Genomic DNA, 20105 nt, shown 5'->3' on the forward strand with positions numbered 1-20105 from the left:
TTAGTTCCTTGTCCCCTGTCCCATTCAGGCCTCTGCATGTTTTGAATCTTTCTTTAGCTTTTCCCTGAGCCTTGACGGCAGATCTCTCAATAGGCGACAGCCCAGCTGTGGTGAGCTGAATGCCTGGTCGGCACAATGCACTGAATTTTAATGGTGCAGGCTGGCTCCGAAAGCTCTCTGGCGGACGGCAGCCACTGCGCCCCAGCAAGCACCAGCCCAGCAGCTGCCTCAGACTCTGCCATGGGCTCCAACTGGATTCCTCAAGTTGCCTGTTTGCTTTTTTGCAGATCTACACAGACTGGGCCAATCACTACCTGGCCAAATCTGGCCACAAACGTCTCATCAAGGATCTCCAGCAAGATGTGACTGACGGCGTCCTCCTGGCCCAGGTCATCCAGGTTGTAGGTAAGAGCGTGCTTATCCTTGGGGGTAGATTACTTAAAGGGGAACAGCCAGAAGGAGTCTTATGTACCACGGAGAGTGGGACGCTGAAATCGTAAGGAAGCAGGAGGCCGTGTGTCTCTCTCCTTATTGATGGTTTATTTGATTCTATCCTTTGACTGTGGTTGTGTGGGACCTGCTTGCTTTCCTGTTGGGAGCACACACACCACAATCTCACTTTGATCTTTTTTTGAGGAAGGACTGGCCAGGGCCAGAGGAAAAGGCTCGTGGTTTGGGGAGGGGTGTTTCACCCTCCTTCTGCCTCTCTCATTTTCCACCCTAGTGCTACTTTTTTTGTGGATGACTTTGGAAATATTTTTTTAAAATAATAAAAACTAACAGAGGGCTGGTTTAATCCTGCCAACTCTAATTGGATCTGAGAAATCAAAGGCTAAACCTCCAGAGACGGTTGGTGGGTTCTGGGTTTAACACTAGGGGAACAGGAACTTGAGCAATGGAATTTTTAATGCCTTGGCCATGAGCTTGACCGAGAGGGTCTGCCTTGGCCGTGAGCCGGGAGGAAAGGGTTGCTTCTAGGCAGGCAGGTGGTAGAAGCTTGTGATAGCGTTGCTTTGTGCCAGAAGGAAGCGCTTCTGTGGATTCAGCCTCAGAGCAGGCTGAGTAGGCAGGCAGTCAATTAAATGGCATTAGGCTGATTGTTGTGGCTGGCAGCCTTGGCAGCCGGCTCATGCCAGGGGAGAAGGTGCAAGAGAGGACAGACACCCCAGCTTTTCTGGCATGTGCTATGTGGAAAAGTTGCCCATCTGTCCAGTGTGAGCATATCATAGTGGTAGCTACGCCCAAGTCTGTGGAGCGTCTGCCTACAACTGCAGGCACCTGGGCCTGAGCTGAAACATGGGGCCTGTTACTGCCCTTCGAAACGAGGGGTGTTGCCTTACTGTTCCAAGATTGATTTCTTAAGGCTAGCTGCCACTGGTCCTCTTTCTCTCTGTTTCCTTTCCCTCCTGGTATGTGTTACCTATCGCTGTGTAACAAATTGTCATGAATATAGCAGTTTAAAACAGCCCATCTTGTCCAGCATGGTGACACATGCCTGCAATCCCAGTAGTTGGGAGACTGATATAACAGAATCATAGGTTTGAGAGCAACCTTAGCAACTTGGCGAGCCCCTCAGGAACTTAGGCCCTATTTCAAAAACAAACTAACTAACAAACAAATGAAAATGCGGCTGGAGATGTAGCTCAGAGGTAGAATGTCCTTGAGTTCAATTCTCAGTACCACAAACAAACAATAGCCCATCTTTATTATGTTTACAGCTTAGGTGCAGCAAGGGTTCAGGCAAGGCTCAGCAGGCATCTCTGCAAGCTGTCGTTGAGAAGTAGCAAGACTGATCATCATCTGGGGATCCTTCAGGGAGTGTTTACTTTCATGCTCACATGGATTGTTGGCAGAACTTGCTTCCCTGCAGTTAGTTGTAGGGCCCTGGATCCTGGCTTCTCACTGGCTGCCTGCTGGAGTCAGCTTTACATCCTGGGAGCTGCTCTCAGCTTCTTGTCCCACAGGCCACTCACTTCTTCTGTGCCAGCGAGGGAGCCTGCTAGCAGGGTGGCCTTCTATATAATGGAACAAAATCATGGGAGCAACATCTCATCACTGTTACCAGGTTCTGTTGGTTAGGAGCAAGCCATCAGCCCTATCTACATTCAGGGGGATGGGTTTATACCAAGGCAGGGACGCCAGATTGTGGGCATCATGGAAGGTCACCTAAAGTCTGTCTACCACACAACTCTTCTTCCAATTCCTTTCTTCCCCCTACTCTTCATCATCTCTTGCACCAAGTTCTTAAACAAGCAAACAAACAAACAACTCTCTCCTTTAGTTCCCCTAACATCCCTGTGGCATAGGTGGCATTCTTGCCCAATTTCACAGGGGGAGACTGTGTAGGAATTCCAATGGTGTCAGTCTGTTTCTGAAGCTTCTGTTCATTGCTTTGCTGTTATCCCACCTTTCATTCCAAAGACAGTGAACCTAGGGCAGGGCTCTGTCGCTTCACTTTAGTTCAGTCACTATTTATTAAGTGCCTACTGTGCTAGCATATGCTTCTTGCTAGGAATAAAGAGACAGGATGTGCAGGGCTCAGAACCTTGAAAGGAAGGGTACCATTTCCTTGGCGGGGTCTTCATGGATGATGTGACTTGCATCTGAGCCGGGGCTTGAAGTCTGCATGAGGATGCTCACATGGGGCACATATGTGATCTACTTTGAATCTTAGCATTGTGACAAGTTATTTCCACTGGGAAACTTCTCAGGTCTCAGCCCAGGAAACAAGAAGGAGAGTAGAGAAAAGGTCACACTGAGAAGCCTTGTTCTTCACCCTGCTCCATCCCTTCCAACTGTGGGACCTTGGGAGGGCCATTTCATCTCTGTTCTCTGACCCCCGTCTTTATTATTTTTTATTGAATGTAAATGGTATACATTTAAACTATACTTGGTGCCCTCCCCCCGCCCCCGTTTTCCCTTCCCCCCTCCCACCACTGATTGTCCAGGGTAACTATGCCATATTCATAATTTTACACATTTGAATGTAGACCCTCATTAATCAATTTTAGTCTTCCTCCTCCTCTATCTTTCCATTCAAGCTTTGCTGGTATTTCCCCTCCATTACCTGGAGTACCACTGATATCCTCTACATTCCCTAGTTTGGGCATATTAGAGGGAACATTTGTACCTTCTCCTTCTGTGCTTGGCTGATCTCACTTAACATAATGCTTTCCAGGACTTTCCATCTTCTTGCAAATGATATTATTTTGTTCTTCTTTATGGATGAGTAGAATTCCATTGTGTGTATTTCCCAGAGTTTTGCAATCCATTCATCTGCTGATGGAGACCTGGGTTGGTTCTATATTTTGGCTATTACGAATTGTGCTGCTATGAACATAGGTATGCATATGTTTCTATAGTTATCTGGATTCAACCCTTTTGGAAAAATACCCAGGAGTGGTTCCACCATACGACCCCCATCTTTAAAGTGGGAACAATCACACTTGTTTTGTCAGATACTATGTCAGTTTCATAAAATTCAAGTTAGGTATCAAATGTGAAATATATTTGGTAACCGTAACATGCTTCTGGATATCACTTGGTAGCAGATGCCTGGAAGTTATATAGAGAGGATGCTAAGGTCTCAGTATCAATGTCAAAGTGTGTCGTGATAGAGTATTCAGGTCTGGCATGGATTCAGAAGAGGCAAAATGTATAGTAGCTGTGAATTGTAGCTGTGAATTTACCAAACAGTGTCATGGAGATGCAAGCCAACATAATATTTACCCTTGCTCAGGAAGATGTGCTCTTGTATCTATGCAGATGAGGTTAATCTCCCTACAATGACTCCTTTGAGCATCAGCTCTGGTCTGTGGTTCCAGAAGCTCAGCTTAGTAGAAGTTGAGTCTCCCTTATCTAAATTCTTGGGACCAAAAATGTTTTGGATTTCATTTTTGTTTAATATTTGTGTGTACAAAAGGAGATATCTTGGGGATGTTCAAGTTTAAACACAAAATTTATTTTTTCTACATACCTATACACATATCCTGAGGGTAAATTGATAACATTTTGAATACTTTTGTCAATGAAACTTTTGTGGTGTAGAATTTTCGACTTGTGGTGTCAAATTGACACTCAAAAATCTTTTAGTTGGGCATGGTAGTGCACACCTGTAATCCCAGTACTTGGGAGGTAGAGACAGAATAATCACAAGTTCAAGACCAGCCTCAGTAACTTAGCCAGACTCTCGGCAACCTAGCAAGACCCTGTTTCAAAAACTAAAACTTAAAAGGCCTAGGGATATAGTTCAGAGGTAGAATGCCCTTAAGTTCAGTCCCCCCTCCCTTCACACATATACATTTTGGAGCATTTCAGATTTCAGACTTTTGGGTAGGGACGCTTATTCCTTACCAGTGGCCTAGGCTGTCCCTCAGCCCATAGGTTGTTTTTCTTTAGCCCTCTAGGAGAGGACGGGGCTAGATATCAGCACATGATGGCCTTCCCTGATTGCCATGCTGTGGGCTCACACCCTCCGCTCTGTGTGTGGAGAAGAGAGGCCCAGGAGATGGGGAGCTTCAAAGGCAACAAATCTTGCCTAGCTCATCTGTCAGCCAGATCAGAGCAGTTAGTCGTAGAGTATCTTGTGATCACAGATCTCTTGCTGGGGGTGTGGGGAGGCAGCATTCTCAGACCAGGAAACTGAACTATTGCCCATGTGTGCTTTCAAATTTTGAAGTCACTATTTCCATACATACATATTCCCATCAAAAGAAAATGTAAAAAAGATATATTTATACTATTTCTTGAGCTACATAAAATTTCCCCCAAATTAGAGTCCTGCTGCCTCCCTCCTGTACTGGGCAGAATTCTAGTGTTTGCATTTGTGTCTTGGCTGGTGAGCTCCTCCTTCTCTCTGACACCTCCCCTGGCTCCCTGGGCACAGTTGGTAGGACACTGCCATCATCCCAATGCCTGCAGTCTTGGGCCTGGGCCCTCTCTAAGCTTGGATCGGAGTTGTCTTTCACAACATGTAGTGTGGCGTTGGCATGCAGTGAGATCAGGAAAAGTAGAGAGGATTGGGGATAAGAATTTTGTCCCTAAGCCTAGGTTGAATTGTTTCTAGCAGGTGGCCAGGCTACTTCTCCTTGTCTCCCTGCAGTGTTCCTCTAAGCTGTGGATCATACCCTTCTCCTTTCTGGGATTCTGCTGTATATCTCAACTGTCAGGTTTGGGAGGGACCTTTGAAAGCCCCAACCTGGTGTATGGATCATTTCTATGAAAAGCATTGAATACCCTCTTTTGTTGCTTCCTATGACGAGTATCTTGCCACTACCTCTTTAGGCTGCTCATTGTAATGATGTAGAGTTGAAATCCCTTAAAAGAGCTCATCCTAAACCTTTAGGGCTGCTATAACAACAAAAAAACATAAAATGAAGCTTTATTTCTCATAGTTAGGAATGCTGGGGAATCCAAAATTGAGGTGCCAAAAGATTTAGTGTCTGAGGGTCCATTTCCTTTTTACAGATCACCATCTTTTCATTTTGTCCTTGCATGGTGAAAGTATTGAGGAATATCTCCTAGGTCTCTTTTATAATGATATGTGGAAGGAGTTGCAGTCATCTTTGGTAAGGGTTTGTTATGTCACAAACCATCAATGGATGCTGGAATCTAGAAAAGTCTGAAGAGTGGCAGGATATTCCATGATCTCCAAATCTTTCTCCACCGATCACTTGTTAGGTGCCAGGGGAAACATGAAAACCATTCAGGGAAATCTTCAGCCACATTGTGACCCAAGTTCCATCACTGGTCCAGATACATGGATGACAGTGCTTCCTGGTATACCCTGAGAGCCCAGCATTACTGATGTCATCTTCCAGTGAGGGATGGGGAACCTGAAAGGAATCGGAAGGAATCTTAGACAAACCTAAATTGTGGAGCATTCTATTAAAACAACAACGCCAGGCGTGGTGGCACATGCTTGTATTCCCACCGCTCAGGAGGCTGAGAAAGGAGGATTGCACAGATTAAAAGCCAGCCTCAGCTATTTAGTGAGGCTCTCAGGAATTTAGTGAGACCCTGTTTCCAAATAAAATAGAGAAAAGGTCTGGGAGTAGAAAAGCCCCTGGGTTCCACCTCCCATTACCACCAAAAAAATAAAAGAACAGCAACAACAAAACTACTCTGTATTGTTCAAAGGCAACAGGGTCATAAAAGACAAAGTCTGAGAAATGATTCCAGCATAAAGGGGACTAAAGAAGCATAAGAATTGAATGTACCATATGATCCTGGACTGCATTCTGTTCAAGGGAATAAAATGCTCTGAAGGAAGCATTTTATTTATTTATTTTTTTTAATTTTTACAATATTGGGGGTGAAACTCAGGGGCATTCTACCTCCCATCTACACCCCTAGCCCTATTTTTTATTCTTTATTTTTTAGACAGGGTCTAAGTTGCAAAGGGCCTCACTAAGTAGCTGAGGCTGTTGCGAACTAGCAAACTACAATCCTCTGGTCCCACCCTCCTGAATGCTGAGATTATAAGCACGTGCCACCACACCCGGTTCCCCCAGCCCTATTTTTTTTTTTTTGAAGCAAAGTCTCACTGACTTGCAGAGGGCCTCACTAAGTAGTTGAGGCTGTCTATGAACCTTGATCCTCCTGTCTCAGTCTCCCAAATGCTGGGATTACAAGTGTGCTCCACCAAACGGGCTTGAAGGACATATTTTGAATCAGTCAACAAAATTCAAATACTGGCATGGAATCAGTGTTAAATTTTCTGAATTCTGTAATGGCATTGTGGAAATAATATCCTTGTTCTTTGGAAAAATGCACTGAAGTATAAAGGGCTTGATCTATGTAGCTCGCTCTAATATGATTCAGGGAGAATAAAAAACATAATGTGTACCTTTATAGAGATTGGGGGGTGATAATGGATGAAGGTGTAGAGGAACTCTCTGTACTATTTCTGTAACTTTTCTGTAAATAACTTTGAAGTTGTTTCAAAATAAAATGTTATAAAGAACCTTATATAAATGAAGGGTCAGCAAAACTTATACAAAGTAAGGTGGTCCCTTTTAAGGGGCAAACTCTTTCTGGGCCTGGGAGAAGCAAAGTGTATAATGGTTAAGGACCCTGGTATTGTAAGACCTGCTCTGCAATGGAGAGGTGGAGAAGGAAAGATGGGAATCAGGGAAAGTTTCCTCAAGGAGTTGACCTCTGAGCCAGAACCTCAAACTTAAAAAAAAGGAGTCAGCTAGGGGAAATAGGCAGTTACAGTATTCCTGGCAGAGGAGGAGCTGATGTGCAGAAAGGCCGGAGGGTAGAATCAGAGGGTTAACAGGACAAAAGCAGGCAGAATTGCCAGGTTCAAGGCAGAGAATGCTGGGCTTTTGCCTGAGAGCTGAGTCAGTTTCCAATCCAGGAAGTGGCATCCGGTGTGTGCTATCATGTAAACCTCAATTGCTTCTCCCATGAGCTGCTTCTAAGTCTTCATGTATCCCGGACACTGTGGTGCTGGCTTCTCTATACAGTGGGGTGTTTGGGACCCACACTTCTCTACGACTGTCTTCTGGCACTTGGCAGGAAATGGGCCTTTTGCTGCTACCTTTGAGCAGCCTTCCTGTGCAGCAGAGAGCTGGGTCTCTGCATTCAGCCCCTCGTTAGTATGATTATCTTCTCGAATCATGAGCTGCCCGAGGCACAGCAGTTGCCTGCCAGCTCATCACAGTGCCATCCCTGTGAGTTATTAAGAAGGTTCATAAGGCCAGGATAAGCAGTGTGAGTCAGGGAGGGGGAGAAGGAGGAGAGAGAGAGAGAGAGAGAGAAGAGAAGAGAAGAGGAGAGGAGAGGAGAGGAGAGAGAGAGAGGAGAGAGAGAGAGAGAGAGAGAGAGAGAGAGAGAGAGAGAGAGGGAGGCTGCCCTCCTTCTGTTCACATCACTGTCACTCAGGGAAGATGCCAGAGGGGCTGGGATGAGAGAAGGAGAAAGGGAGAGAGAAAACAGAATAAAGGGGAGGGGGGAGGGGAGAGAGCAGATATACTAAAGACAGTTGGAAAGAAAAGGAAATGAAGAGGGAGACTTTCAATTTAGATAAAGTGGGAAGAGCTAAGAGCTGGTCCTTTTCTACCTCCATTTGGGCACCTCTGTGCACATCTTTGGAAATTCAGACATGTGGGACTGAACCTTCTTTCATCAATAAACTACTACCATTGTGTGACCTGGGACAAGTTCTTGGCCTTTCTGGGCAACCAGTCTGTCTCCTATTGGCCAGGTTGCCAACAGTCAGGGATGGTAAGGATGCAGATGTGCGGGCTGTTAAGATGCTCTGGGGGTCTTTTGTTTTGTTTTGTTTTTGCAGTACTGCGGATGGAACCCAGAAGCATTCTACCTCCAAGCTATACCCCCAGCCCTATTATTTAGTCTTTATTTTGAAACAGGGTCTCACTGAGTTTCAAAAGGGCTCACTACATAGTAGATGAGGCTTTCTGTGAACCTGTCTCAGCCTCAAATGCTGGAAGTACAAGCATGCACCACCACACCCAGCTTCTGGGGGTCTTTTAAGAAGTGATGAGCTTGTCGCCACTGCCCTTCTCTTTGTGTGTGTGTGTGTGTGTGTGTGTGTGTGTGTGTGGTTCTGAGGATGGAACCCAGAGGCCTTCTACCTCCAGGCTATATTCCCAGACCTATTTTATATTTTATTTGGAAACAGGGTCTCACTAAGTTGCTGAGAGCCTCACTAAGTAGCTGAGACTGGCTTCGAACCTGTGAGATCCTCCTGTCTCAGCCTCCCAAGCACGGGGATTACAAGCGTGCGCCACCACGCCCAGCTGCCACTGCCCTTCTTTAAGTAGCACATTGGTGCTTTCCAGCCACTAACTTGTCACTTGTGTGCGGACAGGTCACCACCTTAGTAGAGCTAAGAATGTCTTTAATATAATACTGGGATAAATAAATTACCATTGGCTCTTAGAGATACCAGGTGATTGTTTGTTTGTTTGTGGTACTAAGGATTGAGCCCCAGGACAGTCTATCTCTGAACCCCCCTGTTCTACCTCTGAACACCCCCAGCTCTATTTTATTTTTTATTTTGAAACAGGATCTCACTAAGTTGTGGAAAGTCTCACCAAGTTGCTGAGGCTGGCTACAAACCTGCAATTCTGCTGTATAAACCTCCCAACTGCTGGGGTTACAGGCATGTGCCACTATACCTGCCAAGATGCCAGTTTAAATCACAGTTGAGGACTCTGGGAAGAAATGCTCCTATTTCTTTGATTATCTGTTTTGGGGCTCCAGCCAAAGACCCTCTACCCTGAGTTTAAAAATTTGGCTCTGAAGGTCCAGCTCTTGCTTTTAACCAATAGCATCAGAGCTGTTGTTAGCACCCTAAGTATTTATGACAACCATAGGAATTCTTGGTAATTTAAGTAAAGTAGAAGTAATTAAATTAGATGAAATTGGAAACTTGGAGGTCCAAGTATTTATTTTGTGTTTCTATTAAGTGCTTAGATTGAGTCCATATTAGCTATTTGCTTTCTCTTTCATGTACCCTTTGATGTAGTCATAAGTAGGCTCCACTCTATCAGTTTATTTTCACTGTTGAGAAGTGACAGCATTAGGTTATAGGTATGATGTTTGGACTCGCAGAACACATGAGGCTTTAGGTGACAGGCCATGAAAAAGGAAATAGAGGAGTGAGGAGACCAAGCCTTTTGGTTTCATTTATTCAGATGATATATCAAGAATTGTTAAAATTTCCCAAATGACTTCTTAGGCTCGCAGCTATCCATCCTTTGCTGCAACGAGCCCTAATGACCTAATTACTGAATTGGGTATTGATCGGGACCCCATGACTTATGACTGGCCATCATGAGTATCCAGTTGGAAGGCACCTTGATTGTTGGTTGTCAACAACTGACACATTTATTCTCCCCATTGTGGGGTATCAAACTCCCAGGTCAGAGTTCATGCCTGCCATGATTTCCCTTGTATGACAGTGTGCCACCTGCCAAGGGTATTAGTTTTTTCTATGTTTAGCCTGTACACTTATATTTACAAGTGAAAGGAGCACTGCCTCCAAATAGCCAGTAAAACCTCAACTCATTGAAATGATCAGAATACTTACTCCTTAGTTCCACTCAACAAATATTCATTCAGTGGCTATTGTGCCAGGCAGGCATTATCTACCTCTGAACACCTCCAGCTCTATTTTATTTTTTATTTTGAGACAGGATCTCACTAAGTTGTGGAAGGTCTCACCAAGTTGCTGAGGCTGGCTACAAACCTGCAATTCTGCTGTTATAAACCTCCCAACTGCTGGGATTATAGGCATGTGCCACGATACCCACCAAGATGCCAGTTTAAATCACAGTTGAGGACTCTGGGAACAAATGCTCCTATTTCTTCAGTGAACCTCTGTTCTTATCCTCCTCCTCCTTACTACAATTTGAATCCAAGGGCATCTACCCCAAAGCTGTACCATCAACCCTTTCTATTTTTAAACAGGGTCTCAGTACGTTTCTGAGGCTCTCACTAAATTGCCAAGACTGGTTTCAAATCCATGATCCTCCTGTCTCAGCCTTCCAAAACCTGGGATTCCAGGAGTGCACCACCACACCTGGCCCAGTCTTTAGCTATTTACTGTGGAGTCCTAGCTAAGTTTCTGTGCTTCACTTACATGGTGACATCAAAAGGAAAGTTTTTATTTTATATGTTCTTATATAGGTAATAAGAATATATATTATTGGGTTAATTATATATTATTGGATTATTATTACTTGCTGTATGTTAGGCACTGTTTGAGTATTTTGCTATCACCTAATTCTCACTGCCTCACCTCTGAAATTGGTAGTGGCTCTGTTTTATAGACAAGACAATAGTGGGATTGAGTGGCATAGCTCAGTGGGATTGAGTGGCAAAGCTATGAACCCTGTGGCTGTGAAGCCCTCGAGTGGGGATTCACACTAGCGATCTCTGTCTCCAGAGCCAGCCCTCTGACTACTGCACACACTACCTTTCTTATGTTGCATTCTCAAACTCAGCCTCTCCCTAGCTTGGGCTGCATCTTGCCAGGGATTGATCCTGGCTTAAGATGAGACTGCATTCACCATGAGAAGCTGGGCTGTTCCTTTCACTCAGTAGTACCTGATTTTCTTCTAATTCAGTGCAACCTTCCTTTCAAATATCTCTCAGTAGCTAGGTGCTATTTTGATTTCAAGCATATGTGTTTTCCCGTCCAATTTGGACATGTTACACAGCCTTAATCAAGTCATATTTTGAGTCTCATTCTCTCCTTTTCCCCATGTGCCACTGCTTTGGGAATACTATTAGAACATGCAGAAGCAGTCGGAATATTCCTACCTAAAGATGCTATGAACTGCTTGCATTTGTAGCATATGCCCCAGGAGTTGGACTGATCCACTCTGAACTAACCCATCTCCACGGGGAAGTTGTAAGTGACATTTGCCTCTCTAAGAGCCCAAAGCACAATCACAGCTTACTCTATTTCCCAGTCTCCAAACACTGCTCTGATGCCCTGTCACTACAAGACTGTCGTCAATGCAGTTGTCTCTGTTCTAAGTGATGACGACCTTGCCCCAGCTGTCCCTGGAGGAGGGCGGCTCGATGAGTAAGTGCCGAAGCTTGCTAGATGTGTCTCAGCATTTCACATGCCTGCGTTGACTGGACAAACCCAAGTATGGGCCTTAGGATGCAGCTGGCCTCAAGTATCCCAGCCATCACTACTGAAAGTGTCTCTCTGGTGCTTATTTATTTTCCTGACTTCTATTTCCTTTTTCAGCAAATGAAAAGATCGAAGACATCAATGGCTGTCCAAAGAACCGATCGCAAATGGTAAGTGGTACACGGATATTAAGCGTTTGTGTTATGTTGGCAAGCCCTGCCTCTAAGTGACACTGACCATCTTGAAGAATATTCACACCAGACGCTTTACTCCAGGGGATTATGTTCATAATCTAAGAGCCAGCTCCAAGTAGATGGGCTCTGCTTCTCTGACATTTGTTGGCATTTATTGCAGAATGGCTGTGATTTTTGCATAGATTGTGAGACAGCAAAAATCAAATATTGTCATGCTTTTGAACCCAGATTATGCAGGACTGGGGAAACTGTGTACATCCTTAGAACTTGGAGTGTTATCACTTATTTCACTTCCTCAAAGACCTGCAGCAATTTCTCTTTGAGTGTGGTGCTGAGGTTCAGAGGAGGTGGTAGTGTCTTGATTGGAGTCGGTGAATGGGGTCTGATTGCCTTTAAATGTTAAGATGATGTGAAATCACGACTGTGACAGCAAATGTGAGATGTCCAGTCATCTGAACCATTCTTATGATGACATGAACAAATGATCTTCTGGCTGGTATGACTCATTTAAACTATGATGTTTTAGTCTAAAATGAAAAAAAAAGCTAATCTTTGAAATCTATTCTTCTCTTGTGCTGCACAGAATCTTTGAGTTAAAATTCATGATCATTGCTGAGTTCAAACAACACTGAATTGTGATGCCCCAAAGGCTTTTTTCACTTCCAAATACTTTTCCAGCATAAAGATTTATAATACAAAGAGCTTATATTGTCAGTCTGTTAAGATGATACTATCACCTGTTTAAAATATGTGATGGCATGTTCAGGTGGCAACTACAGGTGACAGCTTGTGCTGGACATTCATTTGCCTCCAGAAACCTAAACTGGACATCATTTATTCATCTAACCCCACCCACTCACTTTGAGCAGGCCAATTTGGCAGGTCTCATTCTAGAAGATACCAGAGTGATTGCCACTCCTTGGGTTTACTGGTGAATTTCTTGAATTATTGTCCTGAGGAGAATGGCAGGTAGGCAGCCATTTGAGACAACTTCTTTTCATGCATAAAACCAGTTTTATTATGAAAAGGACACAGGAAGTCATTTTCCGGTTTACATTCTAAACAAGCCTCTCTTTTTTCATTTTTCTGCTGGAGGTCTTGTTTCTTTTTATTTGATCCAGAGACAGACCAGCTATTCCTTACATAGGAAAGTCCCCGGGCAGACATCTCATAGCTGCTTTGACTTTTGGAAAAGTTTGGCTGCTATTTTTGCTAGAGCTACTGCAGCTGTCTGGTGTATTAATAATTGAGAAAATTTAGACAAGAGAAGACTTAATTTTAGTGCAAGTATTTTACCCATGCACTGATATCTTCACATGAAAGAGATACAGTATTTTCCTGTAGGCTAGATATTCATGCATTCGGTGCAGCCTGTTAAATGCAGATGTGGAACTGACATTTGAAAGGTGGTCGTACTTTTATTCTATTCGATGTGTTATACTTTCTGCACCTTCTATTGGAGGTGTGGCTTCTTGTTAAAGTCTACTTTCAAGTTTATAAAATATTGTCATTTCAGCTTCTTCTGTTCAAATATAGTTGTTATGCAAATATGTAATTTATAAATATTACCATAGAACCAAGACAATTTTGTGGTTTCTCTATAACTCAGCTATGTTAGTATTGTTCTGCGCGCACACACATACGTGTGTGTGTGTGTGTGTGTGTGTGTGTGTGTACAGAGTTATTTTAGAACACAGAATGTAAAATCCTATAATTGTCCGTGATAATTGGTTGCAGCTTATGGGTGGGGAGGCAGACACGATCTTGTGGTAAACCTAGCAGAGAATAGTTCAGCGTACAGGATGTGAGTCCAGGATAATGTAAAAACTTTTCACCACAGCCATTCCATCCTGTAGGAAATGAGAGAGATGATGATAAGAACAACAGGGCCATTGTCCTCTCCCCTACATTACAAAACTGTGACAACTGCATAAGGCAGAACTCACCAGGCCAGGTAGGAAGTCCTTGTAGGCAGGCATCAAGTTGCGTTGGCTACTAGCACACCTGTGTGCATGTGCAGAGCAAAAGCATTTCTACTTACAGGAAGTATGATCTGAGAATATGACACAAAGCCAAAGTTTCTATTTCTAGATCCCTAGGGGTTGATTTCCCTCTTAGGCTTTCTTTGGGGGTGACCCAATGATAAGTATTTGTTGTTGTTGTTTTTTGTTAAATATTGCCTGTTTGGAGGAGAGCATCATTTTGGCAGAAGGAAGATCGTAGCCAATGAGATGAGAGCATAGGAAATGTTGCCTACTGGAAGGGTAACTTAACTCTCTCTAAATAATCAGGATGGAGTTAATTGTTCCCTGCCTATAAAAGCAGAGAGAACATCTTCTACAGAAGCCTTTAATAATGGAACCAAAGAAAAGCAGCTCTGTTTCAGAGCAGTGCGGGGACGAGGGTTATTCCAGTTTCCAGAAGGTTAGTTCATTTTATCAGTAAGGCAATAGGAAGGAGCCTGATGAGCCTAGTAGAGTGAGCCCTGGAAGGGAGGGCATCTTTTCCTCCCCCTTCATTGCTCCTCACTCACCAGGCTGCCCAGGAGCTCCGGTGGCTGTTCTAACCACACCTAGACACTTTGAGTCCTTTTCTCCCCCCAAAGAATAGGGCAGTGAAAGTAGGCACTGTGTTACATGGGCTTGAGAGTTCCAGGGGCAGTGGGACCTAAGCACAATGGCATGACATTGCACACCGTTAGCCTGTCCATCAGCTAACAGTCATGGGGCGCCTACTGATGCCAGGCACTGGAATAAGCCATGTGAATACACGGGGAAGATGTGATCCTTGCCCTGAAGGAACTCAGATGAGTGGGCAAGAGACCAGAGAGCAAGTAGAACAGTGGAACTCTGCAGCTGCTACCAGAACCTATGCATGGCCTGGCAGGGGCCTGTCCTATCCCAGGGTAAGGGAAAGCTTAAGAATAACTTCTAAGGGTGAATCTTGAAAGGCAAGAGGGTTCAGCATGGGAGATGGTGGGTGGGAGAGGATTCTTTTTTCTTTTTTCTTTTTTGGTGGTACTGGGGTTCCTGGAAGCCCTTCTACCTCCGGGCTACACTCCCAGATCTATTTTATTTTTGGAAACAGGGTCTCTTAAGCCAGCACGACTGGCTTCGAACCTGCGCAATCCTCCTGTCTTCACCTCCCAAGCATGGGGATTACAAGCATGCGCCACCATGCCCAGCAGGGAAAGGATTCTAAGCAGAGGCAGCAGGTATGAATCCCGTTTCTGCAAATCTGTTTACCTGAGGATGGTATGAATCCTACAGAGGATGATTTTGGAAATATTTCTCCACTGATCCTTACAAATTGCCATGAGCTGTGTCTAGTGAGGCTCTTCTGGCCTCTTGGCACAGACTGACTCTGTGCCCCGGATATGAGGTAAGGCATGGAAAAGCTCAGGGTACAACAGACCCCAGAGGCAAGGAGTTCTTTCCAGGCTTGGAATGCAGGCTTCTACATTCTTCATCGCTACCCAGATAGCTGCATCTGGGGGAGTAATCCCCAATGGTCGCCAGAGCAAAGTTTTCTAAAGGAAGAAATCACAAGGCCACCGACTCCTGTGGATGGAAGTTCAGCCATGTGACTTGGGACATGAAGATGCACCTGCTTGGAAGTGGTTGTTAATATCTATCATGTCAGTAATAACATCCATCTGCATTTGCATGAAATTGTACGATTAACGAGGCCTTCACACTGGGGAGCACATTTTGTCTTCTTGACTCTGGCGAGGCCCAGGTGCCCAGCCACAGCATGCTATCTCCAGGACTCTACCCTAATGCTTTCTCACCAGTGTTGTAACCCTCAGCACCTAGTCCTTGGTCCTCTTTAAAAAGCTGTGACCCAAAGGCAGAGAAGGAATAAAAGCAGCCCCTTTCTCAGAGCAAGCGTGGCCCTGGCTTGTTTTCATGGAGTCAGTTGCCCAGTTCAGTCCAGCTATCCCGCTTTTGCAGCCAAATCCTTGGAGATGAGCTTAAGAACAACACTCCCTGCCCCCCTCCCCCCCTGCCAGATCTGTCTACTTGGCCCTTAAATAAGTTTGTGTGTGTGCGTCAGAGCTGGTTAAAATGTTTTGTCTGTGTAACATTGCCATGGCAACCAAGGGGCATCTTTTTGGCTTTTAAGTGGTTTGTTCAGCAGAGTTGTGCGCTGGTTTGGAAGGAAAAACATTGCTTGGAGCACAGCCAGGGGTGCTGGGCGGCCATGGCGGCGTTCCTTCTCACCTTCAACTCAGTGTACACTGAGATGCTGGAGATCCTGGCTTGCTGTGGACCCCTGGAGTAGACAGGGGCGGGGTGGTTTACTTTTCTAATCATCATTATTTTAAGCAGCTTGGCTTTTGGTGGTCAAGTGAGGGACGCAAGACACTAGGGAGGCCTGCCTGTCCTCTCAGCAAAAGGCCCCAGTTTCTTCCCCTCCAGCTGGTGCCAAGACTCCCAGCTCTGCCCTCTGCCCCCTCCAGTGCTTTCTGGGAGCCTCTTGCCTTCTTTCTTTAGTGAACCTAGGCTGGGGGCCTGTCTGATCTGAGGAACCAGCCAAGCCAGGCTCAGTTCTTTCTCTGCTGCTCTGCAGATTCACATTGTTTTACCTTTTGAAGCCTCCGATTTCCTGTTCTATAAAGTGGGAGTGATAATTTATACCTCATAAGGTGTTTTGTTTGGGGACAAGGCATTGAACTCGGGGGTATTTTACTTTCATGTTATACCCCCCCATCCTTTTTTTTTTTTTAATTTTTGAAACAAGGTCTTGCTGAGTTACTGAGGCTGGCCTCAAACCTGTGATCTGACTACCTCAGCCTCCTAAGTATTGGGATTACAGGCATGTGCCTCCATGCCCGGCCTCATAAGGTTTTTGTGAGGACTAAATGGGCAATGAAAATTAGGATAAATGATAAGAATAATTAAAATGGTAAAGATAGCCAAAGCCAATAGAGTATTTGCCTTGCACCAGGTGCTGCTTAGAGTGCTGTACAAATACCCCTCCTACATCCTCCCTGCAGAGGCAGGTGATCTTACTGTCTCCATTCTCCTGCCACTTTATAAATGGCAGTTTCAATGATGATGATGATGCTTGTTTTAGTGGTTCATGTCTTTAAGGGCAGAGAACCATTTAAGAATCAAAGAAGAGAAACCAGCTCATTCCCAAGAATTTTGTTTACAGCCCAGCTAGGGTCCTGGGTCCCACTGGCCAGGCCTGTGCCCCTGCTCCTCACTCTGTCCTTCTTGGAGCCCTCTGTGGAAAATGCTAGCACCTGAGTTCCCAGGATGGCAGGAACCTGCATCTAGACAGGAAGAAGAGCAGGGCAGTGGCTTCAGACTTTTAACCTGAATAAGAGTGTATGCCCTCCCCCATATGTGAAGGCATCAAGAGCTGAATTGCTGCTCTAGGTGGCAGGGGGCAGCTTAGGGCAGAGCCACCTCAACAGACCCCTCTGGAGCCTGGGGAGACACAGTGTGATGGAGCCTAGGAAGTGGCACAGCAATGCCAGCCCTCCCAGCTGGGCGTCCCATGCCAGCCCCGCTCCCTCAGTCTCATCTTCTTTGTGTAAAGAAGCAGTCAAGCTAGGTCTTCCTTTACCTCTGGGAAGCATATGGGCTCTGAAGGCCAAGTGCTTACAACCCAGGGCGTGTCCGTAAGCTCTCTGGGGATCAGTTTCTGTTACAGGGATAGTAACAGTGTCTGGCTCACAGTGTCATTTTAAGGCTTCCAGGAGATAATCCATGTGAAGTGCTCCTATGCTGCAAGCCCCAGGACACTCCATAAATGCTAGTTCACATGATGATATTTCAAGGCTCTGAAGTTTTCACAGATACAAGCATACGTTGAGAACGGCCACCCTCATTTTTAGGTGGGCTTGTGAGACAGTGGGGCCTGACTTGTATAGCTACACCTCTCTGAATGATATTGTTGGCTTCAAAGGAAAAAATCCTTGTGAGAGACCTTGTCACAGAGCAGCATGGTCAGTCACTCTGGGACCGTCCACTGGCCTCAACACTCCCCTCTTCCTTTGGAATATGTGAGGACAGCAGTACTTCAAGGAGCCATCATGGGATTTCATCGACTCTGCCAATTTAGCCTGATTTTCCATCAGTGTGTCCAAAACCTACACAAATAACATAGAAGAGGAAAAGTTTATTTGGCTCATGGTTTTGGAGGTACAGTCCATAGTTGGCCAACTCCAAGGTAGACATCATGGTGGCAAAAGGAAATATGAACTCAACTTAAGGGTAGCAAGAAGCAGAGCAAACAACAGGAAGTGACCAGGGACAGATAGAGTTCTCAAAGCCACCCCCTTCATGACCTACCTCTTCCAGGTATGCCTCACCTGCCTAAATTACCACCCAGTAAACCCATTCAATGATTAAGCCTTCAGTAGACTTACCCACTGATGAGATCAGTGCTCTGATTCAATCATTTCACCTCTGAATATGGTTGCATTGGGGACATGCTTTCAACACATGAGCCTTTGAGGATAGTTTAAATCCAAACTATAGCACTACCTGATTGTCTGGTTATTCCTCACTGCTGCTTCAGGATGGAGCTGCCATTGCTATCTACATTTGCTCGTGAGGACCGAGGATGTAAAGGGTTATTTTTGGCTTCAGATTATTCCCCTGGTAGGAGGAAGATTTTGAAGAACTTGAACCCCCCTCCATGTCAGGCTGCAGTGCTCCCCACTGTGATGGAGCAGCAGCATAATAAAAATAGTGCCCCTCTCACCAGTCTTTTTGTTCTTGTTTGTCACCTGTGGAAACAGCAGAAGCAGTCAGACTTAGCAGAGAATTAGCAAGAAGGGAGGGACTGAGTATTTCTGGGAAGGGAGGCCTGAGTTGACCTGCCGCTGGGAACTCAGATGCTGCCATAGGCCAGGTGGCCCTAGTGAAAGGCAGCCTCTTGCGGTGGCCTCCAAGAGCCCTGGCGCCAGGTCCCTCTGGCCTTGCTCTGCACAGAGCCTTCTGGGCTAGGGGAGGCCATCTGCCATGGGATCAGGTGTCCAGGCCCAGTGACCTTGAGCCCTCCTAGCAGCTGCCAGAAAGCTGGCCACATGCCTGGGGAGTGTCTGAGATCCATGGGCAGCTGAGTTGCCTCTGCCCTGGGCCCCAGGACTATTTTTACACAGCTCTAAGGGCACACACATGTTACAGAACCATGAAAGAATAAAGAAAAGTCCAGAGACCACACAGAATTTAAAGCATAGTGGAAAGAGTCCAGGGCAGGAGAAGCAGGGAGCATCCATTATTTCCCACTCCAGGTGGCCACCCGACCATCACAGACTATCTGCTGACTGTCATTCATTTTCTTTCTTTGGTACTGGGACTTGAACCCAGGGGCATTCTGACTCTGAGCCCAGGCCTTTTTTATTATAATTTTTTAAAACAATGTCTTGCTAAATGGCTGAGTAGCCTTAAGTTACTGAGACTTCTAGCCTGCAATCCTCCTGTCTCAGTCTCCCAGGTACTGGGATTATAGATGTGTGCCACTGTATCCAGCTTGGCTATCATTCTCTGGTGGTGGCACAATCTCCATTTCTGTCTCTCTCTCTTCCTTAGTCAGTCCTCTGTTTAAAACTACCACCAGCTCCCACTTCCTTCTCTATACTCGAGCACAGAATAGCAGGTCCAGCAAGATCCAGTTACTCTCCCTCTCCTGCCACTTGGCCACTCAGACTCTACCGTAGCCATGCTGGATGCCTCAGAGCCACCCAGGAGGCTGTAAGATCTTGGTAACTTGCTACATGCTGGCTGATCTCTCCTGAGTGACCCCCTGCTTATCCCTTTCTGGGCAGTGTGACCTTTAATATTGAGGTCAATCATTTCTGCAAGGAGTTAACATAATTAGATGCCTGTCATCTTCTGTGTCCGCAAGTGGCCTATGTCTCCCTTTAGCATAACACACTGTCTTCTTGAAGGAGATGCTATGTGTCACACCTGAGCATCGTAAGTCCCTGTCACTGAGATGACAGACATATAGTAGGTATTTAGTAAATGTTGGATGCATAAATGGACAGACAGACAGACAGACAGACCAAGGAGGGAGCTGGCCCCAGTGTGTTTGTGGCTGGGGGATTACAACTCAATGTCATTCCAGTTTCATTATCTGTGGCTGAGCAGTGATTTGGACACTAGGTATTAACTAGGAAGCTTTTTGTGGGATTTTAGAAATAGATATTCAGCACTGTTCTAGAAATGTCTTTCCTCCTCTTAAGTCTTTTCTTACTTGGTTTATCCAGAAGACACAAATAGTAAATTCTAATAACTCCCAGGAATTGGGGCAAAGTTTTACTTTATTGA

General features: G+C 45.3%; 1 protein-coding gene across 3 annotated transcripts in view; it reads left to right on the forward strand.

Moving 5' to 3' along the window:
• NAV2 (neuron navigator 2) overlaps window positions 1–20105 on the forward strand; it is a gene marked incomplete at both ends in the record, with an annotated part of 737881 nt that overhangs the window by 459660 nt on the left and 258116 nt on the right. For all 3 annotated transcript variants that reach the window (XM_080694785.1, XM_080694783.1, XM_080694784.1), the window contains 2 exons: window positions 288–405; window positions 11738–11790. In XM_080694785.1, the coding sequence (XP_080550911.1) occupies window positions 288–405; window positions 11738–11790 (171 nt within the window). The remainder of the gene's footprint in view (window positions 1–287; window positions 406–11737; window positions 11791–20105) is intronic.

The sequence above is a fragment of the Muscardinus avellanarius genome (genome assembly GCF_963383645.1).
Source record: "Muscardinus avellanarius genome assembly, chromosome: 1".
NCBI classification, from domain to species: domain Eukaryota; kingdom Metazoa; phylum Chordata; class Mammalia; order Rodentia; family Gliridae; genus Muscardinus; species Muscardinus avellanarius.